General features: G+C 38.7%; 1 protein-coding gene and 1 long non-coding RNA gene across 2 annotated transcripts; both read left to right on the forward strand.

Annotated features, from left to right (window-relative positions):
- Positions 1 to 12184: 12184 nt before the first annotated feature.
- LOC146558882 (uncharacterized) lies at positions 12185 to 13169 on the forward strand. The gene is made up of 3 exons (XR_014888712.1): positions 12185 to 12378; positions 12459 to 12571; positions 13124 to 13169. It is a non-coding gene; the product is annotated as an uncharacterized LOC146558882 (long non-coding RNA).
- Positions 13170 to 13179: 10 nt separating this feature from the next.
- LOC146558883 (G2/M phase-specific E3 ubiquitin-protein ligase-like) lies at positions 13180 to 17469 on the forward strand. The gene is made up of 10 exons (XM_085246666.1): positions 13180 to 13433; positions 13671 to 13750; positions 13908 to 13963; positions 14075 to 14102; positions 14190 to 14209; positions 14557 to 14646; positions 14743 to 15053; positions 15198 to 15385; positions 15723 to 15895; positions 16834 to 17469. The coding sequence occupies exons 1-10, from the start codon at positions 13268 to 13270 to the stop codon at positions 17096 to 17098; spliced, it is 1377 nt and encodes a 458-aa protein (XP_085102792.1). The 5' UTR covers positions 13180 to 13267; the 3' UTR covers positions 17099 to 17469.
- The last annotated feature ends 670 nt before the right edge of the window (positions 17470 to 18139 follow it).

Below are 18139 nucleotides of genomic sequence, written 5' to 3' on the forward strand. Positions count from 1 at the left end.
CGGATAAATATATTTTACAGGGTTTATTTATCGGATAAAATACGTTAAATGTCACCGTTATTATTGGCCGGCCCGGAAACAGCGGGGGTGTCCAAATTCAGAGGCTGCTTCCACCTGAGGACCGGCCTTCGCGGTCTAAAGAAAGCCGGGTAGTACGTCACGAGCTCCCTCGGTGGAGTGAAACTCTGCCGTCTGCTCCTTGCTGTCTAAAATATAACCGGACACTGACGTAAACTCTTCTGTTTAATCAGTTTTCTGTTTGACGTTTATTCAGCTGTGTGAAAACCCCGGAGGAACCCTCCCGAGGGAATAATAAAGTTTAATTTAATTTAATCTAATCTAATAACTTTAATCTCAGCCAAACCGATTTACTCACGAACAAATAAAACACTGAAAAAGCCAAACAAGAACATTTTTAAGTTATCAAAGTGACTTGTACATCATGTTTAACCCGAGTGGTGAAAGACCGCGGGGGTTTGAAGACGATGTGTCGGTCGGCTCAGATATTTGAAGTTTACACAGCTACATTCTCACCTGAAAATATGTTAAAAGTTTTTTTGCGACCCAGAAAGAGAAATAAGAGTGATATTAAAACTAAGTCGCTGCCGTCATTGTTGGAAACTGGAATTGGCTGGGCCGCGCTATGAATTCTGCGATATGGTTTTTCAACTTTGTTGTCCGGGTGGAAAATCTGGAGAAAGGTGGGATTCTCCCGGAAAAATCGGGAGGGTTGGCATGTATGGTTGTGGCAACATCACTAACCTTGTCAAACACCTCAGAGTAAATCATATCACAAAATATGACGAGCGTATGTTGAGGCGAACTGAAGAGGAGGAGAGGGACAGGTGCTGCTAGGGTGAGAGTCTCTCACGGAGTCCTTTAGTCCTCCAGGCAGGCAAGGTGTTCAAATAGCACACAACTTTAGTTTTTTTATTTCTATATGATGAACTCTGCATTATTAAGTGATAAGAAGAAGGTATTCTGATGTCCTGTAATCATTATGACGCTATAATTTGAGATACAATAAATAAAATCCGTTTTGTACAAAGTATCGGTATCGGATCAGTATCGTCGATACCACCCTGAATATTACTTGGTATCGGATCGGAAAGGAAATCAGTGGTATCGCACATCACTAGTAACTACCGCCCCTCCCCCCCTCTGCCCAGCGTAAAGCACAAGGCTCGCTTGCAGAGTGCAGCGGAAAAAAAGTGCGAGAGAGAGGCTGAGAAAAAGAAAAAAAAAAAACACGTGACGGCTCGCGATAAGGAGCCGGCTCGCGTCGTTCACGTCAAAGAATCGGCTCTAAGAGCCATTTCGTTCGCGAACGACCCATCACTAGTATGCATTTGAAGTACACTTCGAATTGGGACAGCCGTCGTCGCGTGGCGGTGACGTAACTGCACTTAAAATGCGTACTTCAAGCGTGCAGTCTCTTAATTGGGACACAGCCGAAGACTGTCCCAATTCAAAGGCTGCTCGAAATGCGGCCCTGAAATGCGTCCTTAATTTCCCTGAATTTTAAGGATGGGTCGGTGTAGCCTTCATGGCCCAACATATCCCAGACTTCATAGCGCGGCGGTGGTGTGGATAATTTAAAAAACAGCGGAAGCGGAGCGGACGAAGAGTAAACTTTCAGAAGTAAGTACTGAATATTATGTCACTTATTTATGCGCAAATGTTTTTATAATGAAGAACATTAAAACATTACTGTTGGCAACATGTCGGGAAAGTTATGTGACATTAGCAGTGTTGGGACTAACGCGTTATTAAGTAACGCGTTACAGTAACTACGTTATTATTGTGGTAACGAGCACGGTAACTAGTTATTATGCCAAAATCAGGAACGCGTTACTCGTTACTGGGATTTAGATAGGGTCGTTACTCGTTACTTTGTGTGGTGGCTATCGCGGAGCTTCCAAAGATTCAGTAACATTAGCAAGTGGTGGAGGCAGCAGGTGGATGAAGGAAAAGGGAGGCAGAAGGAAAAGAGACCCGAGGCGGCCGCTGGTCCAAGTGTGAACTGAACTTCAGGTAAGAAGTTATGACCTGCAGTCTCTCTGGGTCAGATATGAACCAAGTTTAGGTGGAGTTTATTTTCGTTATTCTGACTTTTTCCGCACTGCGTGCTAGCTAGCATGACGGAGTTTCTATGCAGCTGGGTGGGTGCTATGAAGTTAATGATGTTGAACTTTATTTTGTTCATAAGTTATTAGAGTTGCCAACCGTCCCGCCTGGTATTCAGAGAAAATATTACGCGTTTCTTATTGAGGTGAAAAGGAACAGTTTGTCCCGTAATTCAGCTACAATGAAAAAGGCACAAAGCTGGAGTTATTCTGTGTCTTTGCTGCACAGCTGCCTCTTCTCCTCTCATTCTCCCACCTCCCTCTCCTGTTTCTACTTCAATCATGAAAACTGATCAATGATCAGCTGATCGGCTCTCTTGTTTGTTTATCGCTCACTTTGCACCGAAAGAGGAAACCAGCGGATGTCGCGGTAAACAACAGCAGCGCGTTTAAGCTTGATCAGCTGTTGTTAGAATTTATTTAATATTAATTTCTAGTATCAGCTGATGTTTGCTGGAGCCACAGTTCAAAAAAGCTGCTGGTCATGATGTCGGTTTGGTTATCTGGTGAGAGGGAAACATGAAGATGAAACCAGGAGATGTCCTTACTGGATCATCAGAGCTGTGATGGAGAAACAGGTTTACCTTTTTGGTGACATGAATGAGTTGAAGGGAAGTTATGAACTGTTTCTGAGAGACAAATAACCCCAGGATCCTTTTTTAGGTAGCTGACAGCTGGTAACTGTGCAGGTGCGGATCTAGCAAAGTGTTGCCAGGGGGGCATGTAGGGCATTAACAGGGAGAGGGGGGCACAAGGAAATACTTTTCTTTCTTATTATCATTTAAAATGTCTAGCTTTTAAAAAATAATTATCTGAATCTTACAACAAACGATTGATAGATTGATGCATATATACCATCAAAACAGTGTACATCACTGTCACAACAGTGTTTTCATTCAAAGGCTTTAAGATTTTTCCTATAATGGTGGGCCAGTCTCTAGTCAAAATACCCGGGCCAATTTTCTGTCCCAGTCCAGCCCTGTATGCAGCTCATCTGCAGTCTGGTGTTGCCTACATCTTCCTATTCAGAAGGCAGAATTTCAGAGTTCTGAGTACAATCGAAAGCACCACGACTGCAGTTTTTGTGTTGGATGTAAAAGGTGCACATGACTCTGTGACGTAGGCTAGAATCATGGCAACAGTCAACGACGGTCCAGGTGTGGGATTTCTCTCGTGGAAATATGCACATTATCTTTTCCTTTCTATTGGCAGGTGGCACAGTGCACTTGTGGCAAGTAAGCAAGCTAGAAGACTGGCAACGTTATGGAAGAAACACATTAACAAGAGAATTCTGAGTAAAACCAAAGTTACTCTCCCTAGTAACTAGTTACTTTGAAAGTAACGAGTAACTTGAAGTAACTGAGTTACTTTTGAGAGAAGTAACTAGTAATGTAACTAAGTTACTATTTTAAAGTAACTTACCCAACACTGGACATTAGCGACGTTTGTACTAACTTGGTTTTAAAGCCTTTACTTCAAAATATTCGCCGTTCAATAGCTGACTTTAATCTTACAGAGAATGTGATGATTTTATGCGTAATTAAAGTCAGTCATGTCAGTCAGCTGACGGTTCACTCCTTAAGCTGAAAGAAAGACACACATGTGTCCACTGTACCATCTGGGAACTCTTCTTGTTTAGCACTCGTAATAACACAAACACTAAATCCTCCTTCTCTGGTGCTGTTGTGTAGCAGTGCATACACCTGTGACTGTCACCTGTCTGTCTGTCCTGCACTCTCTCTCTGTTTCTTTCTCTCTGATTGTGGAATAAAAGTATGAACATGTATTTATAAGTTACACTTGTGTTTGAATCCTGCAGCTTATCACACATTTGATTTCTATGTGTGACAACTGCAAGTGTCCAGAGTGAGGACAGATTGAGGGACCCACTGCTGCACATCATCTGTGAGGCTTTGCACCCCTAATGATCCACCAGGACAAACTCAGCAGTATGTGAGGAAGAGGAGGAGGAAGAGCCAGCAGCAGCTGACAGATGGAGAGAATAGACAGACTGTTCCCTGTTTGTGAAGGACTGCTAGGAAAGTTTAACATAACTGTCTGTCCTGAATCAGTCTTATTAGGTAATGTTCAAATAATGTTATCATTCCAGTGTTTTCAGTGTGGGAGAAAGTACTCAGGGCCTTCAAGCTACACACCATGAAAGGCAGCAACAAGTTTAATGTTCAGAAACCTAAAGTATGTATCAGCAGCAGAATGGAGCTAAAAATAAATGTTTGTTTCAGTTCTATGAAGCTTTGAGTATTTTGGATTAGTAGTACTGCTGTGTTTGTTACATCATATTGCTGTAATTGTTTATATGCTTTATATATTCTGAGGTAAGTTGATCTATAGTGTTACATCATATTTTACAAGGATGTTATGTGTTTGTATACTTTCTGCCCAGTTTGACCCATTTAGCAGAAGTCAGCCTGTTTAAGGCTCTGATATCTATTCTGTATGACTTAAAGCAGTTATGACATGGTCTGATTTTCTAACCCAATAAAGGAATGTTTAATATATCAGTCTACCCTTCATTCTATCAGAAACAGTTATCACAGCTTGTACATTTTCTTTTTACACATGTATGTAAGCATTGAGCCAAATTTAGTAATGCCAACATACTGAAGGAACAACATTTGTCTCTTATATATGATACACCTATACAGTGGGGCAAAAAAGTATTTAGTCAGCCACCGATTGTGCAAGTTCCCCCACTTAAAATGATGACAGAGGTCAGTAATTTGCACCAGAGGTACACTTCAACTGTGAGAGACAGAATGTGAAAAAAAAATCCATGAATTCACATGGTAGGATTTGTAAAGAATTTATTCGTAAATCAGGGTGGAAAATAAGTATTTGGTCACCTCAAACATGGAAAATCTCTGGCTCTCACAGACCTGTAACGTCTTCTGTAAGAAGCTTTTCTGTCCCCCACTCGTTACCTGTATGAATGGCACCTGTTTGAACTCATCATCTGAATAAAAGACACCTGTCCACAGCCTCAAACAGTCAGACTCCAAACTCCGCCATGGCCAAGACCAAAGAGCTTTCGAAGGACACCAGGAAAAGTATTGTAGACCTGCACCAGACTGGGAAGAGTGAATCTACAATAGGCAAGCAGCTTGGTGTGAAAAAAATCAACTGTGGGAGCAATCATCAGAAAATGGAAGACATACAAGACCACTGATAATCTCCCTCGATCTGGGGCTCCACGCAAGATCTCATCCCGTGGGGTCAAAATGATCATGAGAACGGTGAGCAAAGATCCCAGAACCACACGGGGGGACCTGGTGAATGACCTGCAGAGAGCTGGGACCAAAGTAACAAAGGTCACCATCAGTAACACACTACAACGGCAGGGAATCAAATCCCGCAGTGCCAGACGTGTTCCGCTGCTGAAGCCAGTGCATGTCCAGGCCCGTCTGAAGTTTGCCAGAGAGCACATGGATGATACAGCAGAGGATTGGGAGAATGTCATGTGGTCAGATGAAACCAAAGTAGAACTTTTTGGTATAAACTCAACTCGTCGTGTTTGGAGGAAGAAGAATACTGAGTTGCATCCCAAGAACACCATACCTACTGTGAAGCATGGGGGTGGAAACATCATGCTGTGGGGCTGTTTTTCTGCCAGGGGGACAGGACGACTGATCCGTGTTAAGGACAGAATGAATGGGGCCATGTATCGTGAGATTTTGAGCCAAAACCTCCTTCCATCAGTGAGAACTTTGAAGATGAAACGAGGCTGGGTCTTCCAACATGACAATGATCCAAAACACACCGCCCGGGCAACAAAGGAGTGGCTCCGTAAGAAGCATTTGAAAGTCCTGGAGTGGCCTAGCCAGTCTCCAGACCTCAACCCCATAGAAAATCTGTGGCGGGAGTTGAAAGTCCGTGTTGCTCGGCGACAGCCCCAAAACATCACTGCTCTCGAGAAGATCTGCATGGAGGAATGGGCCAAAATACCAGCTACTGTGTGTGCAAACCTGGTAAAGACCTATAGTAAACGTTTGACCTCTGTTATTGCCAACAAAGGTTATGTTACAACGTATTGAGTTGTATTTTTGTTATTGACCAAATACTTATTTTCCACCCTGATTTACCAATAAATTCTTTACAAATCCTACCATGTGGATTCATGGATTTTTTTTTCACATTCTGTCTCTCACAGTTGAAGTGTACCTCTGGTGCAAATTACTGACCTCTGTCATCATTTTAAGTGGGGGAACTTGCACAATCGGTGGCTGACTAAATACTTTTTTGCCCCACTGTATATGCACTGTCAATATACATTTTGAACCAGCTGCAGATGTCAGAGTAACAACTGACGGACCCCCACATAAAGTGCGTTACAGTAGTCCACAGGGGAAGAAATAAAAGCATGGATCACAGTTTCAAAGTGCTGCCTAGGAAGAAAAGATTTCACTCTTGCCAGTCGCCTTAAATGATAAAAATGGACTGGTTCAACTTAAAACCAAGGGCAGTAACAACAGGTTTAAAATAAACTTCCAGGGGTTCCAAATGAAAAGAAGAGGACTCACAGGGGCCACTGGGTCCAAACACCAACAAATCTGTTTTCTTTTCATTCAAATTTAAAAAGTTTAGAGCCAACCAAGCTTTAATGTCATCTAGGCATGTCAAGAGAGGTTTTATTCAGATGCCATCCTTCTGCTTCAGTGGCAAATAAATTTGGCAGTCATTCCTATATACTTGTCTTTGAGTGAAGATTTAAGGTGGTAACACATGTAAATAACTGCAACTTGAATCTGTACTGAAGCTCAGTATTTGACACAGAGTTCATGTTCACTGCTGTAATAGCTAATAATGACTAATATAATAACCATAATATTGGCCATATTATATTTACATTACCAAAGTGATATGACTTTAGTCTCATGAACAACATTAGCTAATTGTTATTTACTAGCTAATCTTAAATGACTGTTCAGTACAGAAATGAAGCCCAAAAATCATGTTTTACTGTCCTGTGGTCTCAGCCTCAGATACTTATCAAATCACACAAAGCTCTTGTAGAAACAAACAAACAAATGAAAAAAATATGTTCTCCTTCATTTCTGTCAAACAAAGTTGTATGACACGTTTCCAGCTGTTAGTATCATGGTTGCTAGGCAACTTGGGAAGCGCGACGGAGACTAGAGCCCATGTGTTTGCAATAAACTTGCCGTTTATTTTGCAAATCGAGCTCAACACTGCCCCTAGCGTCCTGGAGCACTTCCGTTGTGTTTTGGATTTTGCACGTGTTTTGGAGTTTGTACGTGTTTTGGATTTTGCATGTGTTTTGGATTTTGCACGTGTCTTGGTGTTTGCATGTGTTTTGGATTTTGCATGTGTTTTGGATTTTGTACGTGTTTTGGAGTTTGTACGTGTTTTGGAGTTTGTGCATGCTATTTGGAATTTGTAAGTGTTTTGGAGTTTGTACATGCTTTGTCTCTATGGGCCACTGTAGGGTTTCATACTTGAGTAACATCAATTTTAACATGTGCCAGTACGCTATAAAGATGGCGCCATGTTTTTTTTTAATTGCTAACGACTTAAGGCGTTGGAGGACGCTGATGTCAGTGCGCGGCCGTTTTTGCATGTAGAGGGTTTGAGTTGACATGTTTGGGCTGCTGGCGCTGAGTTATACGTGAACGTTTCATAGATTGTGAATGTGTAAAGCTGGAGAAGCTGGAGTTTTAAAAGTTCACAGAGTCGCAGGATGAGTTTGAGATTGAAACAGTGTGTGCCTGCAATAAGGAGGTGGGAGGTTTCTCACCTAAATGTAGCTGCTTTATCCTCAAAATATCGATGCTCAACTAATATGAAGATATTACTCCTTAATGTGAATGCGTATTAAAACCTCAGTGAAAACCCATATGGAAAAGATATATATAAATCTTGTAAGGTTTTTATCTGTCTTGTGTGAAACTTGTATGAAAAATATACAAGAGTGAAAATACATATAAGATCCCTTAAAAAATTATATAAATGAAACTTGCATGTTTTGGATACTTCTTAAAAAATATATGACATTAACCCGACATATATTATCCTAAGAAGAAAAATGTAATATCATACTTATATGAGTTAGACAATCATGAGTGAAACTAAACTATTGTAAGTTTTTCATAGAAAACAAAAGATTTACTTGTGTTATCACAAACAGGAAACAACTAACAATTAACATTGAATGACAAAAAGATGTGGGGGAAAGCCACAAATTTACGAGAAGTTTGCTTTGAACATGTGATTAAATAAAACCCTACATTAGAATTTCCCTCTGGGATTGATAAAAATGCTTTTCATTCATTTGTGTAAAGTTTATTTATTTCTTTGTTTAGCATTTTTGCAAAACTAGGCATCCTAGTCCTGACTTTCAAATAATGTTTTTTCCTGTTATTGCATTGACATTTAAAGAACAAACTTTTACAATAAGTTTGACAAATGATTAAATCAACACAGTAAATATTCAAAATACATCTCAAATGTATTCTATATAGATGGAAAAGATATTAGACAATATTCATATTGTAGAAATATTTTTAATTTTGCACAGAATCAGCAGATTACACAAAGATGTAGATAAAATACATTTTATATATAATATATTTCTGTCTTTTTACATGATTCATTATGACAGTGCTTTAAGGACCATTTAAACACCACACCACTAGCTTAATGGAATTACATTGAAATACATAAATGTTGTGAACATGCATTGCAAAATGTTTTGACAGAATTATTTTTTCCCCCAAGTCAGAAACCCATATTTCAATAAGAAATATGTTCAGAAATGACAGCGTGAATGCGCCACCTTTATGAGCCGCTATGGCTTTAGACCTTGTTAGCTGCACATTTCACTCTTAATTAGAATGACATTTGACACAATTGAAAGCCTTTGAATCTCTCCCATAATCAACACCATAATCAGTAGCTCCACCTTCACATTTGGATTGAATCATTTACAATAAGATTTAAGATTAAATTATTTACAATAGTACGTATTCAGTAGCTGACATACAATTGAGGTAGAGTCTGGACACTGTATGTACATACATGGCCTAACTATCTGAGTAGCATTTATGGCTTTGTAAAAGCCTGTGGGAAAGTGAACAGTTGACATATAGCTCAGCTGAGTTCTGATAAGAGAACCTCTGGCTAACTTTTGCACTGTGCAATTACCATATTTTCCTATAGCATATAAACAATGACTATCCATTTCAACAAAGTGTGAGACAGCAAAAATACTTCCATTTTTTAAAAGCACCACATAATTGTTTCTTTGTTTTGTTTTGCTGTACGTTTAAAAGGGAACAATGTCTCCATTCACAGAAATTCTCTTGTAGTAACTCACCACAGAGTTTGTGGGAACCTCTAACTGGGTGGAGAGCAGCTTGATCTCTCAGAGATATTTGTCTTACATTTGGTGAACCAAGGGCAGTCACCTGAGTAAACTTTTCATGCTTCTTGACATGCTGGGTTCCTTGTCTCATTTCATTGCAGAACTGTTTAACTTCTGCAGCTGCATTTGTTAAGAACTGCTTAGCTAAACGAGGAAAGGCACGGGAGACTGCCACTCGTTTACATATTTGTTGTGGTACAGCTTGACTACTTTTTATTTGTTTCAAGAGGTACCCATTGAAACTTTCAAACATAAAGGCTGAGTGAGCCCCTAAAGGACCCCATTGCACAACACTTTTACTCAAATGCAACAATGAATGAGCATTGAATGTCATGTGCTGTTTTCCATACAGAGATTGTACACCTCCAACAAAGTACACTAATGCGTCGTGTGCGTGTCTTATCAGTTCAGTATTTAATTCGGACCCCAAGAGAATGCTTATCCCTTCTACCAGTAATGCCCAATGACAGTGATACTTCTGTGGAAGTATGCCTTTCAGAACTGGCAAGCTATAGTACAAAAGCCAATGCTGCCACTCATGAGCTTTCCAGAATTTGCGTTCAATTAAAGATCTTGGAACTCGAGCGACGATACCTGGAGGTTTAATAGACAAGAGGTGTTTGTCTATGCTTGCTGTTTGTACACCAATGTACCATGGCTCAGAAGTGTTTTTAGAATCCATCCATAAAGATGCCATGTATCTGCACACACCAAGCAGTACACAGTGCATGTAGCCAGGGACCATTCCATTGATAAGATCAAACAATGGCAAATCTGCAAGAGGAGATGAGCCCTTTATCCCCAAAATAGTCTTCCCTTGTCTTTCAGCTATTTGTCCTATTTCTACTGTGGTTTTATGATTTCTGTCACTTGGCTTTTCATCAGGACATGCGTAAACCCTTGTTTTTCCATTCCCTTTCCTTGTTTGCATCCCAGGATGAAGGCAAACTCCACAGCCATATTCACCATTAAATTGCTTGAAATTCTGTAACAATGGTCTTGCTACTGCATCACACACACAGCACAATGTGTGTACTTTCATGTGTCTCCGTGCCTGATTGTTAGGATCTTGCCACTCAAAACCAACTTGAGAAAGATTTGCACACTCCTCGACAAATGGTTTAAAGAAGCAGGACATGTCTGGCTTTTTGGATCCAAACCATAAAGCACATAGAAGTACATGTTTGTCTCTACTCTCCGGTGGTATCTCATTAATGCAACACAATATTGGCCAAATACTAAATTTGGAAGACTGAAAAACTGGTACACCATCACAATTAAAAGTGAGGGACAGAAAATCATCTTTACTGGTAGACTTTAAGGTCTGATACAAGCTGCCATCAGATATGTCCTTTATTACACGGCTACCACTGGGATCACCTCTGAAACATAGATCATGCACATTGTGGTTCTCAAGAATGTCTTTTAGCTGATCTTTTAATGGTATACTAATAAAAAAGTTACCTTCCTCTAAACTGGCTTTCACTGTTGTGAATGAAGAGCATGACACACAATTAAGTGTTTCCTCCAAACATTGTGAAGACCCAATGTACTTAGTACAAACTCTACAGTAATGATGTCGTTTAAACTGGTTTGTAATATCAGCGAAGGGTTTCTCCAGAAAATACCTGCTTGATGGAACTACAGTAGTCCCAGCAGAATGTAACTTGAGCAGTTTCAGCAAGTCCTCCATTAATACACCTGTAGTGTTGTGTCTCAAAGCAAAGGAGAGGATTGACATGATGCTTTGATTTTCTGTTAGTCCACTGGAGCAGTTCACATCAACTCCTGCTTCAGGGGCGTTCTCCTGAATGGTTGAAAAAGAATTGTGTTATATTTGAGCAGGTTTCACTTGTTTTCATATGTAGCCTTGTCTTTTTTTTTGCAAAACCTACGGTGGCCCCTAGAGACAAAGAACGTACAAAATACAAAACACATGCAAAATACAAAACACATGCAAAATACAAAACACTTACAAAATCCAAAGCACATGCAAAATACAAAACACTTACAAAAGACAAAACACATGCAAAATACAAAGCACATGCAAAATACAAAACACTTACAAAATACAAAACACATGCAAAATACAAAACACATGCAAAATACAAAACACTTGCAAAATACAAAACACTTACAAAATACAAAACACATGCAAAATACAAAACACATGCAAAAGACAAAACACATGCAAAATCCAAAGCACAACGGAAGTGCTCCAGGACGCTAGGGGCAGTGTTGAGCTAGATTTGCAAAATAAACGGCAATTTTGTTGAAAACACACGGAGATGGATACCAGCGGAAAACACCATCAAGGATAGTCACCACGCCTCATAATAAAGGTAATGTGCAAACTGTTGTTAGTTTGATTGTTTGTTTTTATTAATATGAACGCTTGGTTTATGCTTTGCTCATAGACAACTGGTTTTAAAAAATGGATGAAAGTATGAAAACGTAATGTTTTAGCGATTTCTGTCCTTTGCTAAACATCCAAAGTAGCATGCTGTGCACTTTATATACATATATAATGAAAGTTAAGATAAAATATGTAATCTCCTGTGCATTCAGGAGTCTTAATGTAAGATGTGAAATACTTGTATTTTCTGTGGGTTGTAGTGAATCTTAATTTTGTAAAACATTTGATGGGGTCATTTTTACAGATGTACTGTCCCTTCTGTGGACACCTCTTGGCAGACAGTCCTGCCTTTTGTAGTCTATGTGGTAAAAACATCAAGTTTTTAAAGGACATCACCAGCACTGTGTCGAGAAATCCTGCCCTTAGTGAAGAGGCAGCAGCTCTTCCATCTACCAGTTCCAGCATCCTGACTGGCACAACTATACAGTCTACACAGGGTAAAAAACATATTTGTATTAAATAAATCTTGTTAACTGTCCCTTCCCTAAAATGATAATTTTTTTTTTTCTGTTTATAGCTGGGAAATCATTAGTGGAGTCATTCATAAAATTTCGGGATGTGAAAGAAAGGGAAAGAAAGGCATTTTTTTCAAAGAAACACCAGGAACAGAAGGAACAGAAACCAGTGAAGGTATGTCATAAACTTGAACGTGGAAGTTGACCACTTTTGTTGCTAATACAAAATCCAAATTACCTTTAGCACTGCCAAGGCATCACTGTAAACTTCCATATGCATATGAAAGGAACTGTATATATTGCAAGGGTGGCTAACTATGTCCTCTACAGCTATGGACCCCCCCGTACTATCTCTGTTTAATTTACTTTCAGGCTGATTGCTGTTCATTGCCTGTATATGGTGTGTTCAGCTAATCACAACCTTGGACATTAGTGTTGCTCGGGGAACGTCGAAGAAACTAGAAACGATCTAGTTGCCGCTCTTGGGGGTTGTAGTTCACCACTGATACAGGGCTTACAATTTTTAACCTGATCTGAATTTCTTAATTGTCAGCCTTTGGTCAACAGTCCTTCAATAATATATGCCCCCTGTTAAAACTATATTTAGTCGCTAATGTTGTCTTTTGAGTCATAGCACAGCTGGAGCACAACTACAGATCAGAAATAAAATGGAAGACCATGTAGGAACAAAGATGTAAAAACATGTTATTGTTAATCTCATTTCTAGATACAGATTGGCATCATGAGAAGGACCAGTGATGGTATAACACCTGTTCGAGGAAAGTCACTTCCGGTTGATGTTCATTCTCACTGGTCAACTGAGCAAATCTTGTCTGCCAGCGTGAAAAAACATAAGGACTTTAACCAGGCCATGGCCGATGGACCCTATGTACTGCTATACCCTGATGCAAGGGAAGTTAGCACAATTCCTGGAACCAACACCCCTTTCACCATCCAAAAATACAAGGATGCCATAGGGAAGGCCTATCAAAGAGTAACTCTCTACATTTGTAACCATGATGACTTCTTTAATACTGGTAAGTGATTTTGATAAAGCAGTGACAATCATAAAGTTTAGATATTAAAAATAATTCAAGATTTTTCCAAAAAATGTTAATCAGAGAGTGACATGATTTTGCCACAGATTTTAAATATATTTAATTTGTGCTGCATAGCCAAAGTGTTGTATATGTTTGCTAATTGTTAGATATACCTTTCAATACATACATATATTTAAATTAGACTGTATTTTTTGAATCATTGAATATTTGCAGATTGCAACACAGAGTGTGAATCTGAAGAGGACAATGAAGTTCAAGTAAAAGTAGTAGAAAGCCCACTGTCGGACACTGTGGTTAGTCTTTTTTTTTTTTTAACGGTGTTTTGTGTGTGTGTGTGTGTGTGTGTGTGTGGGTGGGTGGGTGGGTGTGTGTGTGTGTGTGTTTGTATACACCAATATAATCAAGAAAAGTTTTAAAAAGTGCTGTTAATCTTATTTTACTACTTATCAGGTATGGGATTTTCCAGATAATCACAGCACGCCGGAAAGAGCACCTTCAAGAAATAGGTAAGTTTTGTATTGTGGAGAATACAGTGCGGCGACTGTGAATAGGGTGGAGCCAAAATACATTCTTGTGTATTATATTGTAAATTCTGAAATTATTTAAATTCTTTACAGGGGGTCAAACTTGCAAACTTCTTCTGAAGTAAGACTCTGAAAAATGTCATTAATAATTATCATACAGGCTACAAACATAAATTATATTAACTGTTCATATATTTTTGATATTTAGACTCAAGGTCCCTGCTACAGGTATGTTTTGGACACAGAAATTTGTGTATTGACACACTAGACCAGTGGTTCTTAACCTTGTTGGAGGTACCGAACCCCACCAGTTTCATATGCGCATTCACTGAACCCCTCTTTAGTGAAAAAAAAATAAATTCAAATTCAAGACATAGATATGTTTTTATTGGTGCACAAAATGAGCCGTGCATGTCATGGTGGAGGCTCTGCCGAACCCCTGAGACCGACTCACCGAACCCCTAGGGTTCGATCGAACCCAGGTTAAGAACCACTGCACTAGACCAATAAAATATTAGTTAACTTTAGATTTTAAGAAATGTTCTACTTTGCCCACTAAATGTTTTTCATTGCAGCACATACACAAGTGTTTATGCACCGATTGTAATTGATAGTGACTCAGACAAAGAAGTTCTCATCGAAAAGGATGAGAGTGAAACACAAAGGTAAGTATACATTTAAATGTGAGAATGTAAATATGATAAAAGTGAGTAATAACATCCTCATTTTATGTGATATTTAATAATTTTTTTATGTTCTAGTACAAATGGCCTGTCTGCTGCAGAAGTACTCGAAGAGCTGGCGTCTAAGACAATAAAAACATCTGTCAGCAGATTTAATATAAACAGGGCAAATGTTTGGGATGGAGCAGCTCGGGGCTTTAGACGTGTGTCTTACAACCCAACTGATGATATACTTGTGAAGTTCAGCGATGATGCAGGACAGCGTGAAGATGGAATGGTTAATGGTGGTCCTAAACGTGAATTTTTGACATTATTAATGAAATGCCTTAGATCGCGACGAATCTTTGATGGACCTGAGGACAGCAAATTTCTTACATTTGACAGCGCTGGTGAGAAATTTATACCATCTGACTATAAAATTAAATTAATACATTCTGAAGTTAAGCTTGGATGATTAATTTTTTATTAAAATAAAAAGGCATATAATTTAAAGCATTATTTTAGCATAACTAACTAAATAAATCCATTACCAGCTGCAAGAGAGGATGAATATTTCCTTACTGGCAGAATGATTGCCACATCATTGGTACATGGTGGTCCAGGGCCTGCCTTCCTCTCCAAGACACTCTACCAGCATCTGATTGGGACAACAAAGTCTGATGTGGTGGAGGTCACGATTGAAGATGTAACTGATGAAGCTACAAAAGCTTTTCTGTTGGAAGTATGTTGATTTAAATATTCGATTGTAAAACTACAATTTCCTTTGTTATCACAAAGCTTGATGTGTTAATTGCACATTGGACTGTAACGCTGTGCTCCATAGTAGTTGTAATTTTAATCAACATGCTAAGTGTACCAATGTTTGTTAATTATGAACAAAGATAAATGTTTGACTTTAAGTAGAGGAGTAGAAAACAATACCAGAATAACATGCTTTAAAATATAGACCAAACATTGAAGTGCACTAGTAATTATATTTAAAATGATTTTGATGTGAACGTCATGGACAACAACCTTGTGATACTGCAATTTTCTTTTTTTTATTATGTAAACACTAGATATCCAATGCTGCAACGCTGAAGGAACTCCATGGGTGCATTGAAATGCATTGCAGCTTATTGCAGACAGCTGGCTGCTATGTATTTCCGGACTCTTTAGATGGTAAAGGCAACATCATTAAGGACTACCTTAAGTGGTACATCATATACCGCAACCACTTCTCAATCCAAAGGTAACATATTTGTAAGTATTTGGACTGATACTAAATAATGGGGCAATGTAGCTACAGTATTTTAATAATAGTTTTTTAACAAAATTGTTTTTTAAACCATAAGCAACACTATAATGAATTGATAACAGACCACAGCTACAGAAGCCGCCTATTCTTTTGACCAAATTTTTTTTCGAATAATATGTATGTTTCTGCTTAATTTTACAGTTTTGCATCTTCCCTTTTTACTTATCGTTTCCATGGTTAATTATACTTTGAGCCTAATGTTTGCAAAAAGTTTTTGAGTTATCATGCATGTGCTTTACTCAGTATGGAAAAAATCATGTGAAGCTGCGAGGACAGAGATCAAATTTCAAACTTTTAAACACTTATTCTATTAGAATTCTTGTTACTTATCAGTCCCCGCATAAAACTGGATAAAGCTGCAAACACAAGTTCAGCCAGTGACCATGTTTAGGCAGGTACTTTAAAAAAATGCAGTGCAAATTTGATTTTTGCAGGTGGTTTGATCTTTTACATTATTGATTTTATTGAGAATAAACCGTACTGTACTGACTGAAAATGCATTTGCAACATTGTGGCTGAAGTAACTTAAGCTCCAGTTTCCAACATTCACTTGCTGATGAATAGAAATGCAGATGGTAAAATATAAATTCGGAAGGTGGCATGGTGGAGCAATGGATAAAACATCAGACTGGGATTCAGAAGGTAGCACGTTCGATGAGAGCCCACACACCAGGTGTGTCCTTGAGTAAGACCGCCAGCACTAACTCACTGCTCACCCCAAGGGTGATGGGTTAAATGCTGAGATCTAATTTCCCCCTAGGATCAATAAAGTCTGTAAAATTCATTGTGCTTTCGGAATAATTAAAATAAAACATTCAAAAAGTGTTTTTCATTTTTTTATTGTAGTGCTGATGACAATTTTCCCCTTATAGATTTAAGGATGGCCTCGCAACACTTGGTGTAATCCATGCCCTGCAGCAGCATCCTTTGTTGTTCCAACCCTTCATGTGCTCAAGACCAGAGCCGCTGACATCTGATTTTTTAGAGGACATGTTTGCTGTGGTCCTGAGCGAACCTGGCAGTTCAAGACGGCAGGAAGAAACCAGGGTGCTTGGATTCTGGCAAGACTATCTGATAGACGCTGAAGGTTTGTTTAATACAAAACTTGTACTGCAAACAAATTTCTACGATCAGTGAAAACCAATAAAGCAGCTCTTTCATGAATATTACTTTTATGATATATATTTTTTAAGTTTAAACTGTCAGGTGATATTTCTGCTATAGAACAGAAGCACTTTTTTTGTCTTTTAGCAGTTGAATCTCATCCCTTGGGGGATGAATGTGCTGCCAGCAGTGGCTATTGGGGAGCTACCTAGCATGAACAAAACAATAATAACAGAGTCAAATTATCACCTTTACAGTTTCTGTTTAAAATGGAAAAATTGTACCGCAATAGTAAGTCACCACAGAGCTGCTGTTTTATATATTTTTTTATATTGAACTGGTATGGGTGTTTGTGCTATTAATCTTGGAAAAACAGTAAAAACATAACACTTTGGAACATTTGAGGATCCAAGTTTCAGATATTCTGCTTTGTATTTGGAATTATTATAAAATAAAGAATTATCTTTAGCTACATTCTATTTAATTATAGATACCAAAACAGCAGTCTCCCTACAAGACATCCTGATGTTTGCCACAGGCCTAAACAGCATTCCACCAGCTGGAATGGAACCAAGACCAAGATTGCTGTTTGGTGATGCATCACGTTTCCCAATTGGGAAAACATGTGCAAACACCATTGTGATACCAATGGCTCAGTCATATAAGCAGTTCCAGGATGATATGGACTTTGGAATATTAAACTCTCCTGGTTTTGGTCTGTATTGATCGACTTACAGTTTGATCCTCACACTGTAATATAGTCCTCATTTCAACTGTGTTTTTGTTCTTATACAAAAAGGTTTGTTTAAAGAAATTGGCTAGATATCTGTTGGGCCAAGGCCTTTGTTTTAGTTACAATGCTAAAGTAAATGTCTGTGATTTGAAAGGATTACTTTTTATTACCCTTAGCTTTAGAATTCCCTTTACTACTATCCAGCATTTAGAATAGATATATTCATAGATATTGTACATTTTACCCAATTTGTATTTCAGTGCAAAGTGTAATTTGCCTTGTTAACGTTAACAATAAATCTTATTACTTAAATTAGAGTGTTTTTACTCCTTTATTTTATA

Source organism: Mchenga conophoros, linkage group LG15 (genome assembly GCF_057382185.1).
Source record: "Mchenga conophoros isolate Kocher_MC1m ecotype Shallow Benthic linkage group LG15, M_conophoros_male_GT1.1, whole genome shotgun sequence".
Lineage (NCBI taxonomy): Eukaryota > Metazoa > Chordata > Actinopteri > Cichliformes > Cichlidae > Mchenga > Mchenga conophoros.